This window comes from Eptesicus fuscus, chromosome 8 (assembly GCF_027574615.1).
Source record: "Eptesicus fuscus isolate TK198812 chromosome 8, DD_ASM_mEF_20220401, whole genome shotgun sequence".
Taxonomy (NCBI): domain Eukaryota; kingdom Metazoa; phylum Chordata; class Mammalia; order Chiroptera; family Vespertilionidae; genus Eptesicus; species Eptesicus fuscus.
The window spans coordinates 85618282-85643629 of record NC_072480.1 but is presented as its reverse complement, the minus strand read 5'-3'; the positions used below and the strand labels follow the sequence as shown (position 1 = coordinate 85643629).

Here is a 25348-nt window from a genome sequence, read left to right as displayed (position 1 = left end):
TTCATTCCTTATGAATCTCCATTTTTAAAAAGCTGTTATTGATGTTGTGTTTATTGTGTGCTTGACAGTGTCTGTTCAAAGTGCATGATAGAGTACCTTGACCCTCTCTCTCTGTCCTGTAGAAGGTACTCACCTTGTAGATGCCGGGCTGAGGCTCACAGGATAAAAGATTGAGTCAAGCTGGAGTTGGAAGCTGGGCCTGCCTGACTCCAAAGCCCACCGTTTCCTCCCATATGCTGCCTCCTGAGCCTTTTCTTATACAGCCTCCCAGATTAAGCATTTTCCAAATTATACTTCTTCTTTCGCAAAACTTAACTTCCTTTTTAATTCTAAAATTACTTGCTGCATGCTTTGACGGTTTTCCACACACTATAGTATTCTATGAATCTAATTTTTTTTTTTTTTTTTTTTTGCCCATTGCTTTGCCTTCTTGGCTTTCCTGGTATCAGTTTTTAGGATTCTATAATGTTTAGTCTATTTTTTGACACTGGCAGCCATTCCCTTTGAACAGTTTAGTGACCCTTCTTGATAGTTTCCAGCTGCTTAAAAAAAAAAAAATTAATCTTCACCCGAGGAGTGAGGATATTTTTTCCATTGATTTTTAGAAAGAGAGTGGAAGGGAAGGGAGAGAGAGAGCTAGAGATAGAGGGAGAAAGAGAGAGAGAGAGAGAGAGAGAGAGAGAAAGGGAAAGGGAGAGGGAGAGGGAGAGAAAGGAGCATCCATGTGAGAGAGACACATTGATTGGATGCCTCCTGCTCCAGTGCCCATGGGGGCCAGGGATTGAGCCTGCAACCAAAGTATATGTCCTTGACTGGAATCCAATCTGTAACCCTTCAGTCTGAGGACTGACACTCTAACCACTGAGAAAACTGGCCAGCTCTCCAGATGCCTTTTTAAAAAAAATCTTGAGTAATAAGCAAACACTATATGCAGGTGTTTATTATGTAATTTTGTGTCATTTGGATTTATATGATCTAATTTTTTTTCTGATATTTCAGATGATTTATAGAAAACTGCTATCAAATCAGCTAAAGTAATAATGATAACTGATTTTTTTAAAGTTGTAAAATGTTTTCATTACCATTTTTAAATTAGATTTTCACAACTGTGTGAAATTGGCAAGGCAGAGGCTACCCCCTTCCTTTTACCCACAAGATTATGGGGGTTCGGAGTAATTATGTGACTCCCTAGCTCCACTTAGACACCGAGTTTGCTGACTTCCCATTCTTATTGTTAATAGAGACTATCAAAGCTAGAGGCAGAAATGCAGGACGTTGTGTGTAGAGTTGACTCATTTCAGTTCCTGAACTAGAAACGATTAACCAAGAATCTAATTAAACTTCTTTCTAAATAAAAACAAACAAAACCAAGAGATCGCTACGGCATGGCAGTGTCTCCCTGGAGGAAATGAAAGCGACACATTGACATGCTAGCTAAGCTTCATTTAGGTTTCTTTTGTGTAGTGTTTGTGAATCTTTGTGCTGAGAAAACTTTATTGCAATTTAGGAACCAATGGATGATCTCAGAATGTATGAGAAGCAGCTCACTTTCACTTACAAAACATGCTGTAATAAATGTATTTTTATGTAAAATAAGGGGAACTATGAATTCCAAAGCTTGCGGTGACTTGTATGTGTGTGATGTCTGAAACTAGACCTCTTTGGCTCTAATGTTACAGTTTAACTTAGGAAGACTGTCCAGGCAAGCATCCTAGCCCTGTAGCTCTGTCAGGTCACCAAACTAGATTGCTTTAGATGAGCAGTGATGGAGCATAGATCTTTTCACTAGGAACCATCTGTTTCATTTGACTCTGGTCACTTCCCACCTCTTTAACAAATTCATGACCCTGGGAACCTTAAGATAAGACACTTGTCTTCCTTGGTCTTTCCTTTGGGGTAGAAGTAAAATGATAAGGATTCATTGTTAGGTGGTCTGTGGACCGACCTGCATAAAAATCTAAAGAGCTACACAAGCTTTGAAAAGCCTTAGGAAATCAAACTTGGACCCTGCTTACTAAGAAGGGCTGCAAGGGTGGTTATTTAAAACTGTAGTAAACAGAGCAGAGAGCAGTTTAACTGACCTGGTAGCCCTCAGAAAGCGGAGCAGCCTCCTTCAACCCGGGCATGTGCCTTTTAGGTGTCATTCGGTTTAGTATGTTAGCTGGGAATAAAAAAGAAAAAGCAGAAAACTATGGAATGGGAAAGTTGTCCTGTCTAAGTAACAAAGAGACAGATTTTACAGGGCCTGAAAGGACAGGTTTCTTTAATGGTTAGTTCTGATAACATTTTCCGTTCTTCATAGAAAGAAAAAAATTTTAATGGCTCCGTAAAAAAAACGGAGTTTAGATCATAGAGCTAAACTTGGTAGCTGATTCAGGGGTTTTGTTCATTTATGTGCAATGCTTAAAAGTTTTTATGTAACTGTGGTTGTTTAAAAGTAATAATAGCCAGGTGCTGACTTACCTTACCTGGGTATTTTATCCAGTTCACAACATCTAAATAAAGTCCTTCTTTCAAATGAAAAAAGAGAACTTTAATTAATCTATTAATTAAATTAGTGCAATTCAACTTGAACAAAGAAATAATGGGTACGAAGACAGATACTACCACATCAAGGTCATGCTAATGTGTTAAATTTACTTAAGCAATAGCACATCACAAGGGAAAAACCCCATTGCAATAAGAAAATAAATAATTATAGTATCAAATTTTTAGTAAGTAGATATTTCTCCATTTCTCTATTTGAGTGACATATTGGCAGTGAAAATGGCAGGTATATATAACAAATTAAAAAACACCCTGATTTTTGACAGCAGAAAAGACCAGTTTTATATACTTTTATGTCAAATGAAATTTGCAACATTATCAGTTAGGTCAAACTGTAATGGATCCATTTTAATTCTGGGTATTGTTGACCTTAAGTGAAGCTTACGGAACATCTTCTTTATGTCCATGAATGAGATGTGCTGATAATTGGGGGCAGCTATGGTGACAGCATTAATTGGACAGGCCTGTTGAACACTCACCTGAGATCTGCTGACAGCTGCTCTGTGATTTATCCAGCAGCCATTGTCCCGGACTGTTGCCTTTATTCCTTGAAAGAACAATGTTAATCTATTAAGACCCTCTGGTTGCTGTACCCCTCGACCCTCAGCGGAGGCTATCGTGTTTCAGTGAACACAGGAGTGAGATATGGTGTGGTTCATCCTTGTGCCATTTGGCAGATAACAGACCACCACACATTTCAAAAACATTTTTTTTTTTCTAATACCGATTTCAGGTATTCTGTCTTGTTTTATTGCCCCATAAATCATCAAAGTAGCTTAGGAAATTCAGTAATTTTCATACCTACTTTCTCTCCCAGACTGTTTTTTGCACTTGGAATATGTGTGGAAATGATCTGTTATGTCGTGTGCCCATGTTTTATCAGGAAAATATGCTCCCTATTGATATATCAATAGATTAAATCTTACTTTTGAACTATAAATATGTCCAACATGGCAAAGAATTGAGCTTACTGCTTCATAGTAAAGACAGGAGCTCTTGCCTAGCCAGTGTGGCTTGGTGGTTGAGCATCAACCCCTGAACCAGGAGGTCAGGGTTTGAGTTCTGGTCAGAGTACAGGCACTGGTTGCAGGGCTCAATCCCCAGTAAGGGGACATGCAGGAGACAGCCTATCAATGATTCTCTCTCATCTCTGTTTCTGTTTCATCATCTGCAAATTGGGAATAATGATAGTAATCCATATCCCTCAAAAAAAAAAAAACAACCTTGAGTTAATGAACATAAAATTCTTAGAACAGTCTCTGGCATAAAGTAGGTCCTCAACAAGTTTTAGATATTATTATTCTGAAGGAGTTTATTGTTGAATGTGCTGAGGAAGAGGACCTCATTGTAACTTGATCTCCTAGAGGCCTTGGGAACTCTATTATAGTAGTTTTATAATTTTATCTTTAGTGGTCAATTTACGAAATAGTGGGCAAAGAACACCAGAACTGTGTAGAAGATGAGGATTTCTAATTTCAACAAACATGATATCAATTTTCAGGCTGAAAATTTCTCTTACCTAATAAATCCGCACAATGTTCCCTTGCAGAACTTCACAGCATTGTAAATCTCTCACAGACTTATGTGGAGGAGTGATCTGGTTTTATATAGCTCATTATAAGAAACAACAAAATGATCACAGTGGCTATGAAATGGAATAATCTTTCCTGGATTTTAGTATACTGTCCTCCCTGTCTTGTTCCCACCTTCACCTCACGCTGCCCAGAGGCACTCATTGTAGAGAGAAGTCCCGGGGTAAATCCTGGCCTAAAGCTTGTTAACCTTGTGACCTCGAGCAAGTTCTGTGTAACCCTCCTCACCCATAAAATGGAAGTAATAATTATCCACCTTACATGAAATACATATAAGGACTGTCTCAAGGAAAATGGAATTTGACCCAGACTGTACATTTTTGGATATGTTTCCCATAAATGAAAGAGTACACGTAATAGTTAAGGGAAAAGATTTAGACCTTGGTAGTCTGGGTCAATCAATGAAGACGATCAACTTTGATTGGAAGGCAGAGCAGATTATGTGTGTGAGCCTCTTGCAGAAATGGAAGAACAGCCTGGCCTCTGTGGGGAAACTGAGATAAAGTGCACTAAATCAGACAGGAAGGAAATGATTGCAAAGGCTGGAGGCCGGGCTAAGTGGGGTTCAAGTAGAAAACACTCTAACAGGTAAGGCTAGATTAGAGGAATATAGGGAACATAAAAATTTCAAAGCAAAGACAGTACTATTTATTTGACGATTTCCAGTTAGATTTACACTGCTATAGCGTCATATGGAAGAATGTATGAGCCCTAACCCAATGGCATGCATAAAAACAAACAATAGTGTCCCAGGGCCCTTCTATCTCAGAGAAAAGTCTTTGAGAAGGTAAGTGTGGCCTCTGGAGTGATTTTTAGACTTGGGTCTCTTCTATCTATCTTCTATCTAATAATTTTGATATTTGGATATTTGAATATAGTGACAATCAAAATGGACACACCCACCACCACCACCAACTGCTCTTATTCTTCCTTTGATTTGGATAAAGTCCTCTTTGTGCACATGTGCTTTTTCACTGCAGCATGTTGGGTATGGTATATACGTATATGTAGAATATGATTAGGCATTTTCTATGTATGGCCTTAGAATAAGCATAGTTTTAAGCACAGTTGTTATCAGGGCTGTCTGTGGCCCATACCCTCAAGCAGAGCAGTTAAAAGAATCATACTGTTTCAGTCAACTTGTAGCAGCTCCCTTTGAGAAGTGGAACTTTGAGCACGTCCAAGTGTAAAAATCCCCACCAATGGAAACTGAAATGTTTGGGAAAATCAAGCAAACACTACCAAGAAGCCAGTTTTGGCTGGAGAGGCACAAACATGTGAATATTAAAAGTAAAATGCTGAAATATTGCTCCCCATTTTATTGTTGTATGTTTTATAATGTCATGTTCCATGTATATATTCTGATGATTATCCAGTTTGGCCCTAAAGGGATTGGTTAGCAGTATGCACTAATACTAATACACATCCTAGGGATTGGAGATGGAACTACTAAAATGATATTTCTGGAGTCCAGCTGTCTTAACCATACTCTGAAGCACAGTCCCAGTGTTTTTACTGGTTGGGCTTAGTTTGCTGCCAATGATATGGAGTCAGCTTGAGAATGTTTTATAACACCCTAAATTTTATAGTAACTCATAGTAACTTTCTTTCAGATGAAGGCACCCACATATTTTCCCACATTCTCCACATGTCCTTGTTGAACACACAGGGACAAATAGCAGTCCCATCCTCGTTCATGGGGACTCTAGGTAACCAGAGTGAGGAATGGTCTCAGGACTCAGCTGGAGCTTGGGGCTGTTTGAGCACCATGTCACCCCGTGGCAACATAGGGGGACCTTGTTGGATGGTTGTGAGTGTAGCATAAGATCACTCACCGCATCAGCAGCAGTGGTTTTAAAGCTAGATGTATTCTCAAATAACATTGCCACTGGGCTTTCTGCCTTTTACATAGCTATATTTACAGATTTTAATCTGATAAGATAAATTTTCCCTTTTATAGTCAAATTGTGAGTACAGCTCAGAAGAGAAGACAGATGGCAAAGCATAAACTTTATCCAAACTATGCGTGACCATAATCTTCTCAATAAGATAGAGCAACAAGGGAGGAATAGGATCAGCGAAGGAATTTTAGAGACTTTGCTCAGTAATTTATTTACCTCTAACAGGACTATAAAAAAGGGACATCTTTCTGTCTAGACCACTGATGAATGATATCCGTGTGGCTTTCATTAACTAACATAATTGTCAGTCACCAATTTTCCCCAGGAGATCCGCACGTGTGTGATGTCAGGCTTTTAAAAGGCTTTATGCCAGGAAGACTTTACTGGGATCACAGCTGAAAGCTCACTGTTATTTGATAATATTTTGCAGGTTTCCTGTTTAATTTGTTCAGCGTGTTGAGGCTCTTCAGATTAGCTGCTCAGTCAAGCACGGAGAGTAATGATATGAGCTAACTTTGCATTGTCAGGTCCTTTAAAGATCAGAGACCATGACTTATCTCGTGTCACATGCTATCAGCCTATCTCGGCAGCATACACATGTGAAAATTTGTTTCCTGCTCTTAACATTACAGTACAATATTTGAATATATTTCAAAAGCAAGTGCACAGTGGGTGATTAAAACAGGAGGATGGCTTAGATGAATGGTTCTTTTTACAAATATATTTCACTTCTATGACAAATATTTATTCACCCATTAAATTATTGGAACAAATGAACATATTGCCTTACATTTTTGTGTGGTCAGAATTTAAAATAAATATTTTTTTGCATTACTGCCATGATCCATTTTTTCCTATAGTTTTTATTATTTTTAATGTTGTTTTTTTAAAAATTGATTTTAGAGAGAGAAAGGAAGTGAGAGGGAGAGAGAGAGAGAGAGAGAGAGAGAGAGAGAGAGAGAGAGAAAGACATCGATAAGAGAGAACCATTGATCAGCTGCCTCCTGCACCATCCCTACTGGGGATCGATCCAGCAACCTGGGCATGTGCCCTGACCAGGAGTGGAACTGGTGACCTCTTGGTGCATGGGAGAACTCTCAACCAACTGAGCCACACCATCCAGGGCTCTCCCATGATTTTTTCTATGTTGTGTGACATCCTATATAAAGAAGGCTAATATGCAAATCAACCAAATGGTGGAACTACTGGCCGCTATGATGTGCACTGACTACCAGGAGGCAGACGCTCAACTCAGGAGCTGCCCCCTGATGGTCAGTGTGCTCCCACAGGGGGAACGCCACTCAGCCAGAAGCCGGGCTCACGGCTGGTGAGTGCAGCAGCAGTTGGACATCCCCCAAAGGCTCCTGGACTGTGAGAGGGCACAGGCCGTGCTGAGGGACCCCCCCCTCCAAGTGCACAAATTCCGTGCACCAGGCCTCTAGTATCAAATAAGAAAGATAGAAGTGCAAAAACAGCCTTGTTAAGTCTACCTAGTATACCAACTTGCATTGAGTTAGAGTCAGAAGAGTATGTTTGTCATCTTTTAGAGCCTGTAAGACACAGCTTATAAAAAGAAGTGCCCATAGAGCATGTGGCATTGCTCTTAGGGCTTTTGAGTTTCTATTTTAAAAGGCTGCCTTTCTTTGCACTTTACTGTCTGCCTCTGTTGATGCATTTCTAAGGGTGTGGATACGTTCATATTAATGTCAAGCAAGTTTGAAATAGATTTAGACAAAGAGTGCATATAACTTGCTATTGCATTAAATTATTTCAGGGTGTGGAGCTACTGTCTCTCCAGAAACACAGAGAAAGCAAAATTATGAACTGTGGTAGACCAAATTCAATGAAATCATGCCAGAGATTCTCAGAACACTTACTGCATTTGAGCATTAACTTTGCATTGTGTTTGCTTCCAACCAATTTTTAATTAACAGACCATTTATTCTTAGGTGACAATTGAAAGGCAAGTAATAATTTAGAAGTTTTAAAATCCAAGTACTCAGTTAAAAAAATGATCCCAAGTTTTAATAACTACTGTGGCCTTCTAAAGTTATAACTGAGTATTAGAAAGTACTTGGTAGAATAAAAATATTTTTATGAAAGAAATGAGATTGTTTCATGTGAGTAAACTATATATATGAGAAACACATATATATTTAGTAATTTTATAATCTAATGAAAGAAAATATACTGTATTGAAAATTGTCTCATTACGGATAGATGAAAAGAAAACCATACAAACCATATATGCTCAGTAATGGCTTGCATTTTTGTCAAGAATCTATGAACTATTTTAGGGGTATTCCATCAGTGGATATGAGAGAAAACAGAAGAATGCATGTTATTGTCAAGTCTCTAGCATCCTTGAATTTGGGCTCGACCAGGAATGTGTAAGGAACCTTGTGTGATATGTCTCTAGAAGGTTCCACTGACAACAGATCACTCACGGGCTAAGCATGGGGCTGCGTGGCTCTATTGGTGGTGCACAGATTTGTGTCTTCATTTGTGCCATGGAAGATCTTGAGTTAGCTCCTTAAAATAACTGTTCTCTGAAAAGCTGATGTCCTTGGTTTCCCCTGAAGGACATGGCAGGGGCATTATTACAAGTGGACTTCTAGGGATTCAAGGTCAGAGAAGCTGGGAGCTTCTGCATTTTGACAGACTTGAACTATGTGCAAGAGAGAGAAACTCGGCTGATCAGTATAGGTATACCACTACCTGACCCTGAACATCAATAAATGGTTATACATTAGGGTCAGCTTAAGGAGTGGATATTTTAGCAAAGAAGCTATCTGCCTCATTACATCACCGACCCTCTCTTAAGGACAGAGCATGTACCGGTCTTTGTACATGAACCCAAAAGGAAAGAAAGGTTAGACATTGACCTACTAGATGAGTGATTATTGTCCTCCCATCAAAGGACCTAGTTAGATTGGATCACCAAAGTCATGGTTATGAGGTTGAACCCGCGAGGATTTCAGTGCCATACCACTCACAGATTTTAAATGGAGACATAATTTTATGAGCTACATTTGTAAATTATACAGAATATTTCTAAGAATCTTCTTCATGCTTGAAGACTTAATCAAGATTTTAAAAGTACTTAATGTAAACCTGAGCCTTTTATTCAATGGCAGAAAGACCAGATGTAAAAGGCAGAGAAATAAAAAGAGAAGTCAAGACTCCTCCTTTTTTTTCTTTCTCTTTGTATTAGCTTATTTGCTGGATCACTTTGAAATTTAGTTGTATACATCATGACATTTCACTCCTAAATACTTCAGCAGATACAGCCTAAGAACAAGATATTCTGCTTTATAACCACAACGCAGTAATCACACTTGAGAAATGTAATTTGGATACAATACCTTTAATTCAGATTCTCCCAATAGTCCCAATAATGTCTTTTATAATTACTTTTTTTCCATAAAGCGAGATCCAATCAGTAGCTACACCTTGCATTTATTTGTCATGTCTCTTGAAACTCTTTAATCTAGAGATCATTTCACAGTTTTCTTTTGTCATTTATGACATTGACATTTTTGAAGTCTAGACCAGTTTTTTTGTAGACTATCCCTCAATTTGAATTTGTCCGATTGTTTCCTCATGATTGAAATCATGATTCTTCATAAGGAAATAAATAAATAAATGAAGACAGGAGGGGAAGTGAGAAAAAGGAAGGAAAGAGATGCAAATGGCATGAACATTACTTATTCAAACTAAAGAAACAAGCCTCGTCGATTTGTATTCAACTATATTGATAAGCACATTGATGGAATAGGACAGGGAATAAACCTTGAGAGTTTTGGTTGTGTTCTAGTTTAAAAAAAAATTAAACTAGTTCTTTTACTCTATACATAAAATAATTAGGTGATTTCTTTTTCTTAGCATAAGTAAACCAGTTTCTTTGGTGTCATTTAGTTCCCCCAAACTTGTTTCTTTAGAACCCTTCACCAGACCTACAAAACTGAAAATGACCTTAAAGAGTTTATAGGAATGTACAGACATGATTGCAGATTGATGAGAATTTAGTCTGTTCTTAAAAACCTCCAAAACAGAGATGCATGAACCACACATTGAAAGGAAAACTCCTATGAAATCTATTCGGAAAGTAAATCTTGTTTTCAAGCTTCCAGACAAAAGCGTCAGGTATCAAAGGCCTAGGAAGAGCTAAGTTTTGAAACTTGCCACTGTGTCTCCACATGGAGTGGCTGCTTCTCCACCCCGTCTCCCAGCCTCTGAATTAATACGAGGGTACTGGCCACTGTAGGAGCTTTGCTGAGAAATTACAGCGTTCAAATGATTTTCCCTGTAATTTATTGGAACCTTCATGTGCTCATTCCTGACATTTTTTTTTTTATTTAACTTGGTAAGGGCAGAGTTGTAGAAAAACAAACATACCTTGAGTAGGAACGATACTCCATTTCCTGTTCATGTCTGAGGTGGCTCTGATTGCTGTCCTTGGAGTCTTGATCACCATACCCAGCGAATATAATTGCGCACTGGATTAGGGAGTTACAATCTCATTAGCCTGCATTTTTTTTTTTTCCTTTCTGGGTCTTGCTTTTAATTTTTGAACTTGAGCAGAAGGGGGTTTGTGTTGGCATTTCTAAGACTCAGAACAGAGTTGTTGAGCTCTCAATGTCTGTAATGTTGACTAAGTGAAGTTCTGTGTAGAGAGGAAGATCCATTCCTTACTCTTTTATTTTTAAACTGTTTTATTAAAAAAAAAAAGTTGGAGTGCTGTATAGAATCTTATAACAAACCACCATGTGTACCTATTGCCTCACTTCTACAATAATCAACTTCTTGGGAAATTTGTTTCATTTTTATGCCTATCCATTCCCTACCATATCTGAGATTGAAGCAAGTCTCAGATATTACAACACTTTGTTCATAAATATTTCAGTAGAGAAGAGAAACTCTGTTAAGCAGTCTTCTTTAAAATAAGAATGCTATAAAGACATTCAGTGTAAAGTATTCTACAAGTTAATGCACAATTTGAGTACTCCCAGTCTCTGCTGAGATTTAGAACTAAATCCAGTCAAAATGACAATTTGATGTGAGTATGGTGGTCATCTGGAATGGTTATACATTGTCTGATGGGACAGCGACTGTAGGTCCAGTTAAAGAGTGATGTCACCAAAGAATTTCTGTCTTGAGGAAAGGAGCATTGTGAAGATTTGTGAGTTGTTTGTTCTTTGGGCCTCCTGAGATGATAGGATAATCTACCTCTGACTCTCCAGAAAGTTGCAGACATAGAGAAGTTAGTCACTTACCTGTCTCTGAAACTAAACTTCCCTACTTAAAAAATGGATGTGATGCCTGTTGTACCTGTTCACAGAACTGGGATGAAGATCTGTTGTGATCTGGGATGCAAACATACCCAGTTACATATTCTTCAGATTTTGGTCCTTTGAAATGACCACTGTTCAGGATTTTTAATAGTATCAGAGAATTAACTGTATAGAACATTTTAAAAGAATTTTATAATCTAAGTTGTCTTTTTCTCCCCTGAGTATATTTTGTTTGGGCATATTAATAAAACCTTTAGAAATGGGGCTGGGATCAGGCTCACCCCAAATTGAAGTTTCTCTTTGAAAGATTACGGGTGATCAAAACTCTTTTTCTTTCTCTTTTCAGACTTGCCTCTTCGATTGAAAGAGATGAAAAGCCAGGAGTCGGTGGCAGGCTCCAAGCTAGTGCTTCGGTGTGAGACCAGTTCTGAATATTCTTCTCTCAAATTCAAATGGTTCAAGAATGGGAATGAATTAAACCGAAAGAACAAACCACAAAACATCAAGATACAAAAAAGGCCAGGGTAAGTTAATACATGTAACAGCAGAGGCAATACTTAGCAATAGAATGATTTAAGATATAAAAATTACTTACAGCCTAGCCCTGGCCGGGTGGCTCAGTTGGTTGGAACATCGTCCTGTCCACCAAAAGGTGCAGGCAGGTTCGATCCCTGGGGGTCATAAAGTTGTATAGAGATTATCTAGTTCAGTCTTCTATAATACATAGGAAATACATTGATAATGGGTTGAAACACTTTGGTTGGGGAGCTTTAAGATTGTTAAGTAGCACATTGATTTACAAATAGTGATCTTTTAGAAAATTACTAGTTATATTGAGTTAAGTTCTACTTTATCCTAAGTCAGAATTTAATTAGGGAGATGAGATATTAGCATATTATATCAGACAATGAAACTAAATGCTAAGTTGCAGGTTACTGACACTACTAAGTGGAGTGGGCATTGGGAAGAGGGCGGGGGGGGGGGTTCCCTGAGAACTTCAGGAGTAGCTGTAAGAGGATAGATTTGATTCTGCTGAAGAGGGAGAGTCCCCTCTGGCTGGGTGAGGTGGGATGGGTGGTTTCAGGGAGCAGGAATCACAGTCATAGCAGGCTCTGTTATCACGCCAGGCCGATTGGAGCAGTGGGCAAGTGGGTAGGACATTTTGACCTTTATTGGACAAGTTGCTGCATGTGTCAGACCCTGGGCTAGATGCTGGGTACGCAGAGGTGAACAAGACATGTTCTCCGCTCTTAAGAGGCTTAGTCTAGATGGGAGAGAAATGGAAACAGTTCCAATACTCAGTTTTAAGTTGTACAGTAGTAATAACTGTGAGATGCTGTAGAAAGAGGCTAACACAGATGGGGAGGGGACCCCGTCAGGGACTGTGGTGGCTTCCTAGAAAGTAGGAGAGGAAGAAGGGAGAGAAGGGGGGTTTATCCAGGCTGCAGGAACAGAACAAAGCATCTGCAGACTGCCAGTACCAGTGTGAGGATGCCTGGAGAGAAGTAAGTGAGCTGGATAGATAAGGTGAAAATAAGGTATAAAATAAAGTGAGCTGCTTAGAATAAATACAGTTTTGAAAGAGTACATTTTGTGTGTATGTGTGTGTATGTTTTTTTTTTTTTCCTTGAAGAGGCAATTTGTTACATGGCTTTGATGGCATATAAAAGTATCATTAGTATTCAGAAAAGCATGCTCATATTGGCTCCATAGGTCCAGACAGCTAAGAGCACTGTCTACATATTAATAAAACCCCATTAGACCAGATGGGCCAATATTCAGAAATGGCTTCTTTTAAACAATAGCCTTGCTGGAAGGATTTAAATGGGGAAAAAAGAGGACGTTTTATTAAAGTTATGTAACTGTAAATTACTCTAGGAAAAACATGTAACATATTTGATCTAAAAATAAGACACTTTGTGTAAAGTGGGCAGCTACTAGATAAGTGATCAGCTTATCTGGTTTCAGAATTGGGTATGTGGTAATTTCTGAAGTTGTATCTTTAAAAAAAAATTACTGTGTCACCTTTTGTTACGCTTAAAGAGTCAAACTGAATCTAAGTGTAATTAGCATTTATAAAATGTTCTGATATTTCAGGTTGTCTTATAAATATAAGAGGATGAATACTGTTATTATTATACCCATTTAAAATTAAGATCCTGGCCTGGCCAGTGTAGCTTGGTGTTTGAGCATTGACCTATGAACCAAGAAGTCACTGGTTCGATTTTCGGTAAGGGCATATGTCCAGGTTGCAGGCTTGATCCCCAGTAGGGGTGTGCAGGAGGCAGCCAATCGATGATGTTTCTCTTATGGATGATTCTCTCTCTCAACCCCTCTCCTTTCCTCTCCTAAAATAAAAACAACAACATATTTTATTTTATAAAATAAAATAAAGATCCTGAGAATGAAGTAAGCTGTTTCTTCCTGTAGATCTCAGGTTAATGAATGGTAAAACTTGGGTTTGAAGTTTGTCTGACTCCCTGTCCCACATCTTTTCACAAATATTTATGATGTTGCTACCTACAGTGAAGTCACAACACAGGGCTAGGGACGTGATTAAGCATAGAATGAAGTTTTTAATAAAAGCATTCATATTTTTTGGTTGCATCTACATATGTATAATTTTACATTACCATGCTATCCAAAACGTTAATGGTTTGCAGTGGTTACTTGGTTACTTGACTTAAACTTTATCTTACTTATACTTGATCTTAGCAAAAAGGCCAAGAAGCAATGAGCTATATCTTTAGATCCGTGATCAACAGTGAATTTTAGTGTGAGGTTTAGGGTTTCTCTGGGATTCTCTTTATTTAAGTAAAACATTGACTCTTTTCCAGGCCTTAGTCTAAGGTTTCTTTTTCACATTTTATAATCTAGATTGTTCGTAGCAGCCAGGATTTCTTTTTTAATCCCTTAGTGTTATGAAAAGCTTTCGAGACAATATGCAATTTCTATTATTTTGTAAAGTCTTATCTCCCTTCTGTCCCTGCTCCTACTAATAAACTACATTCCTACATGTTCTTCCTATGATTTTGAGTTCACGTTTAGCCTTTGTTTGTTTTATTTGGCCAACCAATGTGTGGGACCAATTAAAAGAAATGGAAACTGCCCCAGTGGTATGTGTCCGCTGATTCCTTTGTTCTCGTTTCCTTTGCCTGGTGAATGACTTTGATGAAGAAAACTGGTTAAAGAGCCTGGTGTGTGGCAGATTCATGTCTAGGGCTGTCAGATTGGCCTCATTTAAACACTGGTTCTATGTGAGCCTTATTAAATGCTGACTTCCTATTGCTTGTGCATCCACACACTTTGGGATGCCCTTAATTTTTTCTCAGTTCTTTATTTCTGTTCTTGCATCTTTTAATTTTGTTTAAAATTGGCTCTGCTTATTTGGTCAAATTTCATAAAAATTTTTAAAATTATTTTTTCTGTTGTTAATTGTTGCTTTTTTTTTTTTTTACTCCAAAGTAGAAAAAGTTAATGCATATTCCCTTCTCTTTTCTTTTTTGTTTTGTTTTGTTTTGTTAATCCTCACCCGAGGATATTTTCCCATTGATATTTAGGGAGAGTAGATGAGAGAGGGAAAGACAGAGAGAAACATCGATGTGAGAGAAACACATTGTGCCTCCTGCACGAGCCCCAACCAGGGCCCGAACCAAGGAGGAGCCTGCAACCAATGTACATGCCCTTGGTTGGAATTGAACCCAGGATACTTTGATCTGCAGGCCGACACTCTATCCACTGAGCAAAACCAGCTAGGGCCATATACCCTTCTCTTTTTAGCTTCGCTGCTTAGGGAGGTCACTATAACTTTTTAAGTAAGAAAATCTCAAATTCCTTCCATATACTATTAAAATGGGAATGCCAAGTGCCTATTTCCTGTGGTTTATGTTAGGCATTAGGTGTATTGCCTGGTTCTATGCAGTGTAATAATTGTTTATGAAGTCTCTTTCATCTTTTCATTATTGGCAGTTCCACAGTATCTGAAGCTGTGTTGAGACATGCATGCATACATACACACACACACACACACACACACACACACACACACACACACACACAGCTCATATGTGGTTCCTTAGAGATCAGAGGAATGGAATTATGTCAACTGATCCCTATACATTGAAGTTGTCTCGACATGTCAACTATAGTGGAAGAACCGTAAAGTAAGAACAATGAGAGTCACTGTTGGAACTGTGAATCCATCTTGCTAGTGAGCACTTATCGAAGGAACATAGTTTGCATGTTGATATGAAAAAAGAAAAATAAATTAATATTTAGAACTTTCACTTATAAATCAGTTTGTATTCAGTTATTTTTACATTGTGTTCTTTTTTTCTGATTTCAAAAGTAATGTATGCTTATTATAAAAATTAAACGTTGCAGGAATGTAGAGTGTGATTATAATAACACCTAACATTTATCAGGAGCTTATTTAAAGCATTGTTTTAAACTTTTAAAAAATAAATTAACTCTTTTAATAGTTTTAGAAAATGAAAATCCACCAAAACATCAACCCCTCCCAGATTGTCAGACAACTTATCAATTAAAGAGCCAAAAGTTAATTTTATGATTGGGAGGGAATTTCAATAATGTTTTTTTCAGTTAATATCCTCCTTTGTGTTGTAGTTTGTTGAGAGTAAAGCAAAACCATTGTATCCATACTTATCAAAGCCCCAAATTATTTCAGTATATAATTTTCAATAAAAATTTTGTCTATTTCTATTCTCTTGCCACAGTACTTTCCATTCCTATTCTAGGACACAAAGATTGAAGAATCTCAGTTTAAACATATGATCAGCATTCAAGGGGCCCTACTAATGAGCACCTCAATCAATGATTTACCCATTATTTCCCTAGAGAATCTTGTTTCCGCTGGATTCCAAAAAGGGTTGCCAACCACCATGAGCTGAATACTTCCTCTCTTTAACATATTTTTAAATATGAGGTGCTGATTTAAGCTTTCATTTTAAAACAGGATTCTTAAAATAGTTGAAACCACTGATCTAATTTAATCTTTCTCTGCATAGAGACATTCTTGTTAAGAGGATGCTTGACAGGTGTTTATCCAGACTTCGGTCTTTCCAAAGAAGAAAACCTAGCTCTTTCACTAGCTACCCTGCTCATTTTTTAGACTATCGCTTAAAGTATGCCTTCTTTTTCCTCTAAGACGTAGTTTTCCTTCAAGAGCTTCTCCCAATAATTTTCTTTTTTAGATGACAACCATGAAATACATTATACATTAAAATAGCTACCCATACCTTGTTCATAACTGCCTGTCAGTGGGACCTCTGTTTCTTTAACAGAATCTCCTCTGTGCCTTATTCCATTCTGATCACCCTCTTCTAAAGTCCTCTAGTTATTTATATTTTTCATCAAATGCCACTTCAAAACAGAATTCAGTATTCTAGATGAGATCCAGCCTGTGAGCAGTGGATTGAGACTTTTATCTAATTTGACTTATTCTGTTTTTGACCAAACATTGCATAAATTAATTTTTTAAATTTTAATAGTTGTTTAAAATGGAGTAATATTAAATGCATGACTAATTTGAAATCCCTTTTTCTGTATATATTGTTGTCAATACATGTCTCTTGCAGCCTGTATTTCTGATAATGATTTTTGAACCTGAATGTATTTGTTATGCTTAGCTTGATTAAATTGAATCTTGGTTTTGGTCCATTGATGTTCAGTGCTAGAATTCCCAAGGGTGTTCTTTATAGAAAGGATTCCTTAGCCACATATCATGCCTGCCTTAGGAAGTCACAGTACATATTTGCATAAAAACAACTAAAAGACACTGTTGTAAAGAAATCTATTTAACTTTGTTTAATGCAACATTTATCTGAGCATGGAGCAATTTTTTTTCCTATTCTCTTTTTTAAGCAAAACATTTATTTGTATTACTTGGAATAGTATTCCAGAAAACACTGCCCAGGTCTGTTGGGAGAATTTTGATTTTAAGAATTAACTTTAAGATTAAATTTAAGATTATAAATTTGATTACCATGTTTCTTACCATTTGATTCAGTTCAATAGTTAAAATAATAATGACACAGGGTTAAGAAAGAACTCTTTACATACCATAAAGGACTCTTCTTAGATTTAAATAAATAGGAAAGAAGGGTTGTTCTTGGAATTATCATAATCTTGGGGTGTTTTACCTTATTAGATGGTTGTCTTAATAATCTTATTTCAGAGTTTTGGGGCTTAAAAAATTACTATTATTGTAGAAATTCTCTTTTTCTTCTGTGTTGAAAACCAGGATTTTATTCCCCATCCTTCATAACTTATCTGTCAATTATTGTTAGTGGTTCCATGGTCATAAATGAAAATTCTTTCAGTTAAGCATGTGATTTGGGCCTGGACAAGCTTATTGTAATATTGATTCCATTGTTTCTCATTATTCTTCATAGACGTCTGTCATGAAGTAAACTTGTCATGTACAAAGTGTACAAATAGCTGATAACTCATTTAAAAAGCACTAGATTTGAATACCTCAAAACAGGCTTAAATGTCATCAGAACTTGACAGGGGACTAAATACCCTATTATTGTTGTATTTTGATTATTTTAAAAGCTGTCACATTTTATTATTAAATATTAGTATCTACTTGCCAGGATGCTTGTCATCCAAATGGTCTATTTTGGCTTATCAGGGTATACTAGTACTTCAGGGAAAGTTTTCTGTGAATAACATTTCTGATTAATATGTGAATGTCCCTGTATAAATGGCCCTTGGGTCTTCTTCTCATTACATAGATAAACAAGGTTGTTATTATATTAGGTTCACTATCAACTATGTTCTGTAGACCATTATTTTCAGGAAATATTAACAGACTAGAGGACCAGTGCATGAAATTCATGCACAGGTAGGGTCCCTAGGCCTGGCTGGCGATCAGGGCCAATCAGGTTCCCTGCTTCCCTGCCTCCCCACCTCCCCGCCTCTTCCTTCCCTCACCACCTGTGCCCCACCACCAGGCAGTTCCCCCCACCTCCCTGCCTCCCCACCTCCTCCTTCCCTCACTCCCTCAGCGCCCTGCCAGCACTGCTGGTCCCCCACCATGTTCCACACTGCTCCCTGGTGGTCAGCGCAAGTCATAGCGAGCAATTGAACTCGTATTCTCCCAGTCGACTCCTGAGGGGACACTTTGCATATTAGCCTTTTATATAGAGAGATAAGCCATGTAAATGACAAAGATTCCATGGTCAAATAAGTTTGGGAGAAACTTACAATACATCTCCCTCTTGCAAAGTCAGAATATATTAACATATTAAAGAATTTGAGAAACCATGTAGGATTTTTAAAAAAAGAAAGCCCATTTTTGTTTAACCTATCTTCCAAACTTATTTGAGCATAGTACACTTTGTTTTGTTTTCTATAGTTTATCTATTGACAGTGTTCTGAGTTATAGCTCATGAAGCTCATTTTTCAATCCACATGTTGATTTGACTATGGCTGCCCTTGATCTGGAGTACCTCTGACTATTTCCGCCCTCTTCATAGTGCATCCTCCTTTCCTACAGCCAGCAATAGAAACATGATGTTTTGCAGAGAGCTTAAGTGGGAACATTCAAATATTTTCTTCATTTATTCACACATTTATCTAATAATATTTGAGGATGCACCAAGGACAAAGTAATGACACTGGGAAGTTTAAATTATGGACTCCCCTTTAAAGTGTGTGTGCTAACATGAGATATAAGACATCCTGAGAGCACCATGAGGATCATGAGAGAGGTACTCAGAGCTGTCAGAAGGAATTGGCACTTGAGATGGCTCTTCCATGCTCATGTCAGCTAATAGCTGGATGATTAGAATTGGGGGGTCCCCACTCGAGGAGGAAGACATGACACATGCAAGAGCACCAAGATGGAAGACCATAAGGCTTACATGTGGAACTGGGTGGGTTGGCTCAGTTTGATAAAATGGAAGAGAATAGTAGGAATTAAACTTGGAATAATGACTCTAATTTAATTAATAATATTATGTGACAAAAGACCGGAAAATTCACTGAAAACTAAGAAGGTGTAATTTATGGGAGGTTTGCATATAATCCTGAATTGCCATCTTTGTTCCCTGCCTTCTTTTTCTCCCTATTGTCATCCAGGCAGTCAAGTCAGTACCAGGCTTGAGTATACAAGGATGCTTGTAAAAGGCTTTATATTGTAACAGTCACCTCATCCTATTAAAATATAGTTACAGAAAATAATAAAGTAAATGGTTTTAGTAAATGCGGAGCCAATCCCAGTATATATGAGTTTTTAAATAATAGAGACTGCTTAAATTATAGCCTGTGTGCAACAGTAAAACATAGACAAATGCAATCAAAACGCTGCCTGTGTTCAAAAAGAATGCTGAACATTGATTTAATGTGCAGAGTTTAATAAAAGTGTGTGCTATTGTTGCATGAATATTTATTTCAACATTAAGAACCCTTTGTGTGATACTATGCTCCTAGCAATGAGCCTTAAAGAAAGACAAATTCCCTTTCTTTTGGAAGTGATAAATCCTTTTCATTCAAAATTAACATAATTCCTGATGTTACTCTACTGAAGAAAGAAGTACAGAGCATTTTAATCTATTCAAGCCTTAAGTGTCTGCTCTTACCAGATTTGTAAGAAATGAAACACTTTTTTTTTTTTTTTTTACTGTCCTAAACCCTAGTGGCTGGTGACATTTAGAAATACAGAGGAAAGAAAATTTACCAATTGGGTTGAGAAAAAAATCTGAGGCATAATGGTGGTGGTAGAGGAATAAAGAGAAAAATTCTTTTAAATTCTTGATTCGAGTGATAAAATTAAGACTATATCCATGGTATAACTTAAATGCTAAGTGTCTCACTTTTACTTTTGGTAAATTATATATCTGTGTACTAGTGAGCTGTGTTTTAATATGGTGTATATAGAATGGGGAGGGGGAGTTTGAGAACTCTGAAACTACAGAGACATATATTTTGATGATCACTGTATATCTGTGAAATATACTTACACCACTTTGGTCCTGATCTTATAGGAAGTCAGAACTTCGCATTAACAAAGCATCACTGGCTGATTCTGGGGAATACATGTGCCGAGTGACCAGCAAATTTGGAAATGACAGTGCCTCTGCCAATATCACCATTGTGGAGTCAAATGGTAAGAGATACCCTACTACATTCTTTTTTTTTTTTTTTAAGTTTAAATTTTTTTTTTATTTCTAAGAGCTATTTTATTTTGTTTTTTTGTTTTCTTTTTTTTTTTAATTTCTTTATTGATTAAGGTGTCACATATTTGTCCTCATCCCCCCATTCCCATCCCACACCCCTCCCCACGGATGCCCCAACCCCCTGTTGAACTTAACCATTGGTTAGGCTCATATGCATGCACACAAGTCCTTTGGTTGATCTCTCCCCCTCTCCCCACACCCTCCCCTATCCTCCCTCTGAGGCCCGATAGTCCGATCGATGCCTCCTTGTTTCTGGTTCTGTTCTTGTTCATCAGTCTATGTTGTTCATCATTTCCCCTAGATGAGCGAGATCATGTGTCACTAGAGATATACTTATAAGAACTGAATGTGAGACGAGCAATAATAGTTATGCTGACAGGCAAATGAATCAGTCTGTAGTGAGTTTCTTTCTGGACCAACAGTTCTTTTGAGACCCAATGTCAATGTCCACCAGTTCCTTATGTGTACATGTCGGCACTGACCCCTCAGCTCTGGATGGTGGACAAATGGTGGTAATGTAGGTCCGACTCCCTCTGGTTTGGTCTCGGCCGGACCCAGGGGCACGGCTTCACCCGGACTCAGGGGCACGTGGCTACCCTACTACATTCTGTTTCTGAATCTGTATGAGGGGTAATGACGTTATGTGGTAAGCCTTGTAATAAATTGGTGTGTTAAAATCTCATTATGAACAAATATAAGAAAACATATATTTTAAATATATTGTAAACTCTCTGAGACTCCCTGAGGTGATAAAAACCTGAAATATGCATAGATTTTTTTAAAAAAAATTGGATAAGTTCATGAATGGCAGAGACAGGACTAGTTGTTAAAAGAAAGAAGTTCTACCTTCCCTTAAATTAGTCATGGAGGGCAGTCAAGCCTTTGGCTCTATCAACAATACAATATGTATCTATGCATGTGTATTTATTACAGAATATATATGTGTATACATAATTTATGTGTATTGTATATATTTACATATATGTATATTATGTATAAATAGATGTATATTGTATATGTAAACAATACAGTCTTGTTTCATTTTTGGCCACCTTGGCAATTTTTATGTGCTTAGATGTATTTTTAATACATCTGGCTCTAGGTCATAGAAAGTGAGGCAATTCAGTATTTTTGTTTGTTTGTCTGTATGTTTGTTTTTGGCCTATTCTGAAATTAAGAGTCTAGGCAAAGCATTTCTTACTGTGTATAAACTTTAGCTTCTGTTTTCCTGAGAACAGTGCCCGGAGATATTTGTTAAACAAATGAGTGACTTGTTACCACCCACCCTCTGACAATTTCTCTGAGATATTCGAGGACAGTGAAAGACCCGCAGCTGGTGGCTTTCTGTTCACAACACCCCAGTACTCCATTAGATGGAGTCATCTATAGAAGCTGAGGATGTGCTGGCAGTGAGCATCTAAATCTCTTGAAATAATAAAATGCTACTTCAAAACCTTTGGAGCTTCCTTTTTTTTTCCTGAATCTGGTCCTTCACTACTGCCTTCACAAGCCTGTCATCTGCTAAAACCAAGCCTAGATGGCCTGCTTCTATGTAATAAATGACAAAGCATGTCCACTGCAAAGGCCCAATCTCTTAAAGTGATAACGTAAAAATGCTGGTCCAGCAGGAAAGAGTAACTTTCCCCAACTCTCAGGGTCAACTCCATGGGAGACTGATGGATGTAGTTTGTGTCAGTTGACTTAATAGGATAGATAGAAAGGAGTGAGATAAAAATATGGAAGGTTGGGAAAATCCAAGTTAATTCTTAGGACTTCCCAATAAACTGCTCTATTACAGTGTAATGATACTCATTACTTTCATTTTAAATATCTCCCTCCACAGAGAGTGAAGGACGACAATGAAAGGTACTAGTTTCCAATACTACTTTTAGGAGCTGTGTTTATAGTTTAAAAATGTAAAAGCCATTTAAAATTTATATGGGTAAATATAACATCATTTTATTTTTTAGTCAGCACTGGTTATGCAATAGATTTTCGCTAGTATTTTTATGCCACATGGAGTCTTATAGGATGCTACTTGAAACACAAATTCATAATTTAATTTCAGTGGCTTATCTTTTTTCTTCTTATCATACCATGTTTAGTAGCTTAATGTATCTCCTCATGGTAAATGCTATTGAATTATGATTTTGACACTTGGAACAGATATGTGTAGCTATGCATACCATAAAGTCCCAGGAAAATCAAATTAGAGTAAGTGTCGTGGTCTCCCTGAGTGCTTACAGTAGTATTATATTGATTATTCCATGTTTCCTGTTTTACTGGATTAAGCAGTGAATTATTTAACCCTATAGTTTTTTTCTGGAAGAAAACTATAGGGTTCCTTTTTAAATAATTTTGGAGGTGCCAAAAGTTGGAAAATATGGCTTTTCACATTTCTCTCATAGAAGAAACATTATTTTTGCACATTCATTCAATAATTGGTTTTGTTTTTGAATATATATATTATTAACCAATTATATATATATTATTAACCAATTATAGTAGAGAAATGGAAATAGGCATGTTTTTCATAATATATCTTTTTTTTTACCTGACAAGAATAAAGAGAAGTTCATGAAATATTGCAAGAAGGCCATTCTTCCACAACCAACTAAAATTCTTCAGGGAGAGGGTTCTTATTGGCTTAATTAAAGCATCTGAAGGAGAATGAAGAATCTCAATTACAGTGCGAGGTGGTCTTGTGTGTGTGTGTGTGTGTGTGTGTGTGTGTGTGTGTTTCTTAGAACATTAGGAAGAGTTCACACTTATCCAATCCTCTCACTGTATTTAAGAAGAAATGGAGACTTAGACTATGTCTTAAGACAGACACATTCTGGATCAGAAGATATTTAGTAGCAATGGGGATTTGGACCCAGATTCCTTTAATTCCTGGTCCAGTATAGCTTACTCTATACCTAACTGTGTTTGCCAGGGTTTAAGGTAGATTCTTTGGTTTGTACAGAATAAAAGTTGAAGGGATGGTGTGAGGCATAAGGAGAAAGAAATTCCATAGGGAATAAGTAGAGCTTCATTATAACTAGGCCTCAAAGAGTTGGAATTGAACCCAAGGCATCTCTGTGAATTTAAACAAGGGGAGTTTGTGGCTCTTCTGTTTTTGGCTTTCATGTGCCTCAGAAACTTCTTGATTCTTCCCCTGTTTCCTATATCTTCTCATCTCTCCCACTTTCAACTCTGCTTCTTCATGATTCCAAACTCTGACCTGGTTATGATCCCACTGAGCCATCTTTTTCTTCATGGTTCCTTTTAAGGCATTCTGTCAGTTTTAACTCTTCCTGTATGATTGTTGCCTTAGTTCCCCATAGCAAGAATCTGATTGGTAGAGCTTATTGTACCAGACCACATGGAAAGACCTAGAGAGCTTACAAAATCATTTGCCTTCTCTTCTTATACCCACCAGGGGCTCAGGCCAGGAGAGTAAAACCGGAAACTAGAAACACCCCTGTCTCAGAGGTGATGGGTGGGGAGTGCCCTCATCAGAACAGGTGGCTTGGCAGGTGCCATGACTGACAAGGCCAGTGCATTGTGTGTATTGGGAGACTCTTCTCAGACACTGAAGGGGCTTAGTTAGAGTGCAACTGAAAGGAAAATATGTAGTCATTCTGATCCTTCACCCTCTTCCACTGCTGTCTATGAATTTGCTATGCTCAGATCAAGGCTGGTTATCATTGAAGTCAGCTTGGGTCCTGAGCTCGGTGGGACTCAGGAGGTACTAGCTGTGTTGTTTCATCCCTGTCTCCCTAGGAATCTGGGCAGAGGTTGTAGAAAAACACTAGTTTAGGGAGGAAAAGAACACTCTACTGTGGTTATACACTGTCACATGGCTGTACCTTCTCTTCCTGAATATACTTACTTTTGACTCTCAAGAATTTCTTTTTCTGTGGCGGTCCTAGAAAAAAGGCTTAGAAGTAAGAATGTTATCAAAATAGTATATTACATAGAACATTTTTGAAATGTTATATTTCTACAAAATATCAGTAATTTTGTGTTGTCTTAGTCACCTCTCCTGTATTTCTAATAAGTACACAACTGTGGTTTGATCATGTCTTTACAGGTAGCTTTGGTGAAAGATCCTGGTATGTTGCTGGAGCTCATTGTTCTAATTCCATCTATGCAAACAATTCCTTGTGATTTACTTAAGTTCTCACACAGGTGCCTTCTTTCAGCCAATATGTTTAGAATATATTTTGGTATAATATTCTAGGAGCGATGGCTGGAGTTAGGAGAAGACATGTAAGGGAGTTTGTTGTTATAAGAAATACTTGTTTACAGAGAAAAAGAACACTATTTTCTTCCCAGAAATAAAATTTTAAAATGTAGCAAGATGACCTTGCTATGTGACATTATGTTTAATCCCATTAAGACAGCTCAATAACTATTAGAATAAAATTAGCATATCATAAAAATCTTCTATTCAATATTCAGAACTTTCTGAAATGAAACTCATTGTTTAAATCCACTTAGAGTAGCAACTAAATGAAATGATTTGGGAAAAAAAAACTAAGAAATTTCCCTTGAATCATTTCATGCTTGAGTGAAACAATGACCATATTTCTATTATTTTCAAGCATTTATAAAATAGTATATATAACCAATGAATTTATTAAGGTATATTTTAGAAATTTATATCTTTTCTTTCTTTCCAATGCTTTTTAATCCCTACCTTATTTGGAAAAGAATAATTTTCATACAATAGACAGATCTAAACCTATGGGAGCAGCTAATTACTTATGGGAATAATGCAAACCTAACAAAGTCCAGTTGAGCTTTCATATAATAAAGAATATCAT

General features: G+C 37.4%; 1 protein-coding gene across 1 annotated transcript in view; it reads left to right on the top strand.

Annotated features, from left to right (window-relative positions):
- The window catches only part of NRG1 (neuregulin 1), a 993276-nt gene that overhangs the window by 825891 nt on the left and 142037 nt on the right, over positions 1–25348 (top strand). Inside the window, exons 2-3 of the mRNA XM_054720058.1 lie at positions 11681–11858; positions 20346–20467. Coding sequence (XP_054576033.1) covers positions 11681–11858; positions 20346–20467 — 300 coding nt within the window. The remainder of the gene's footprint in view (positions 1–11680; positions 11859–20345; positions 20468–25348) is intronic.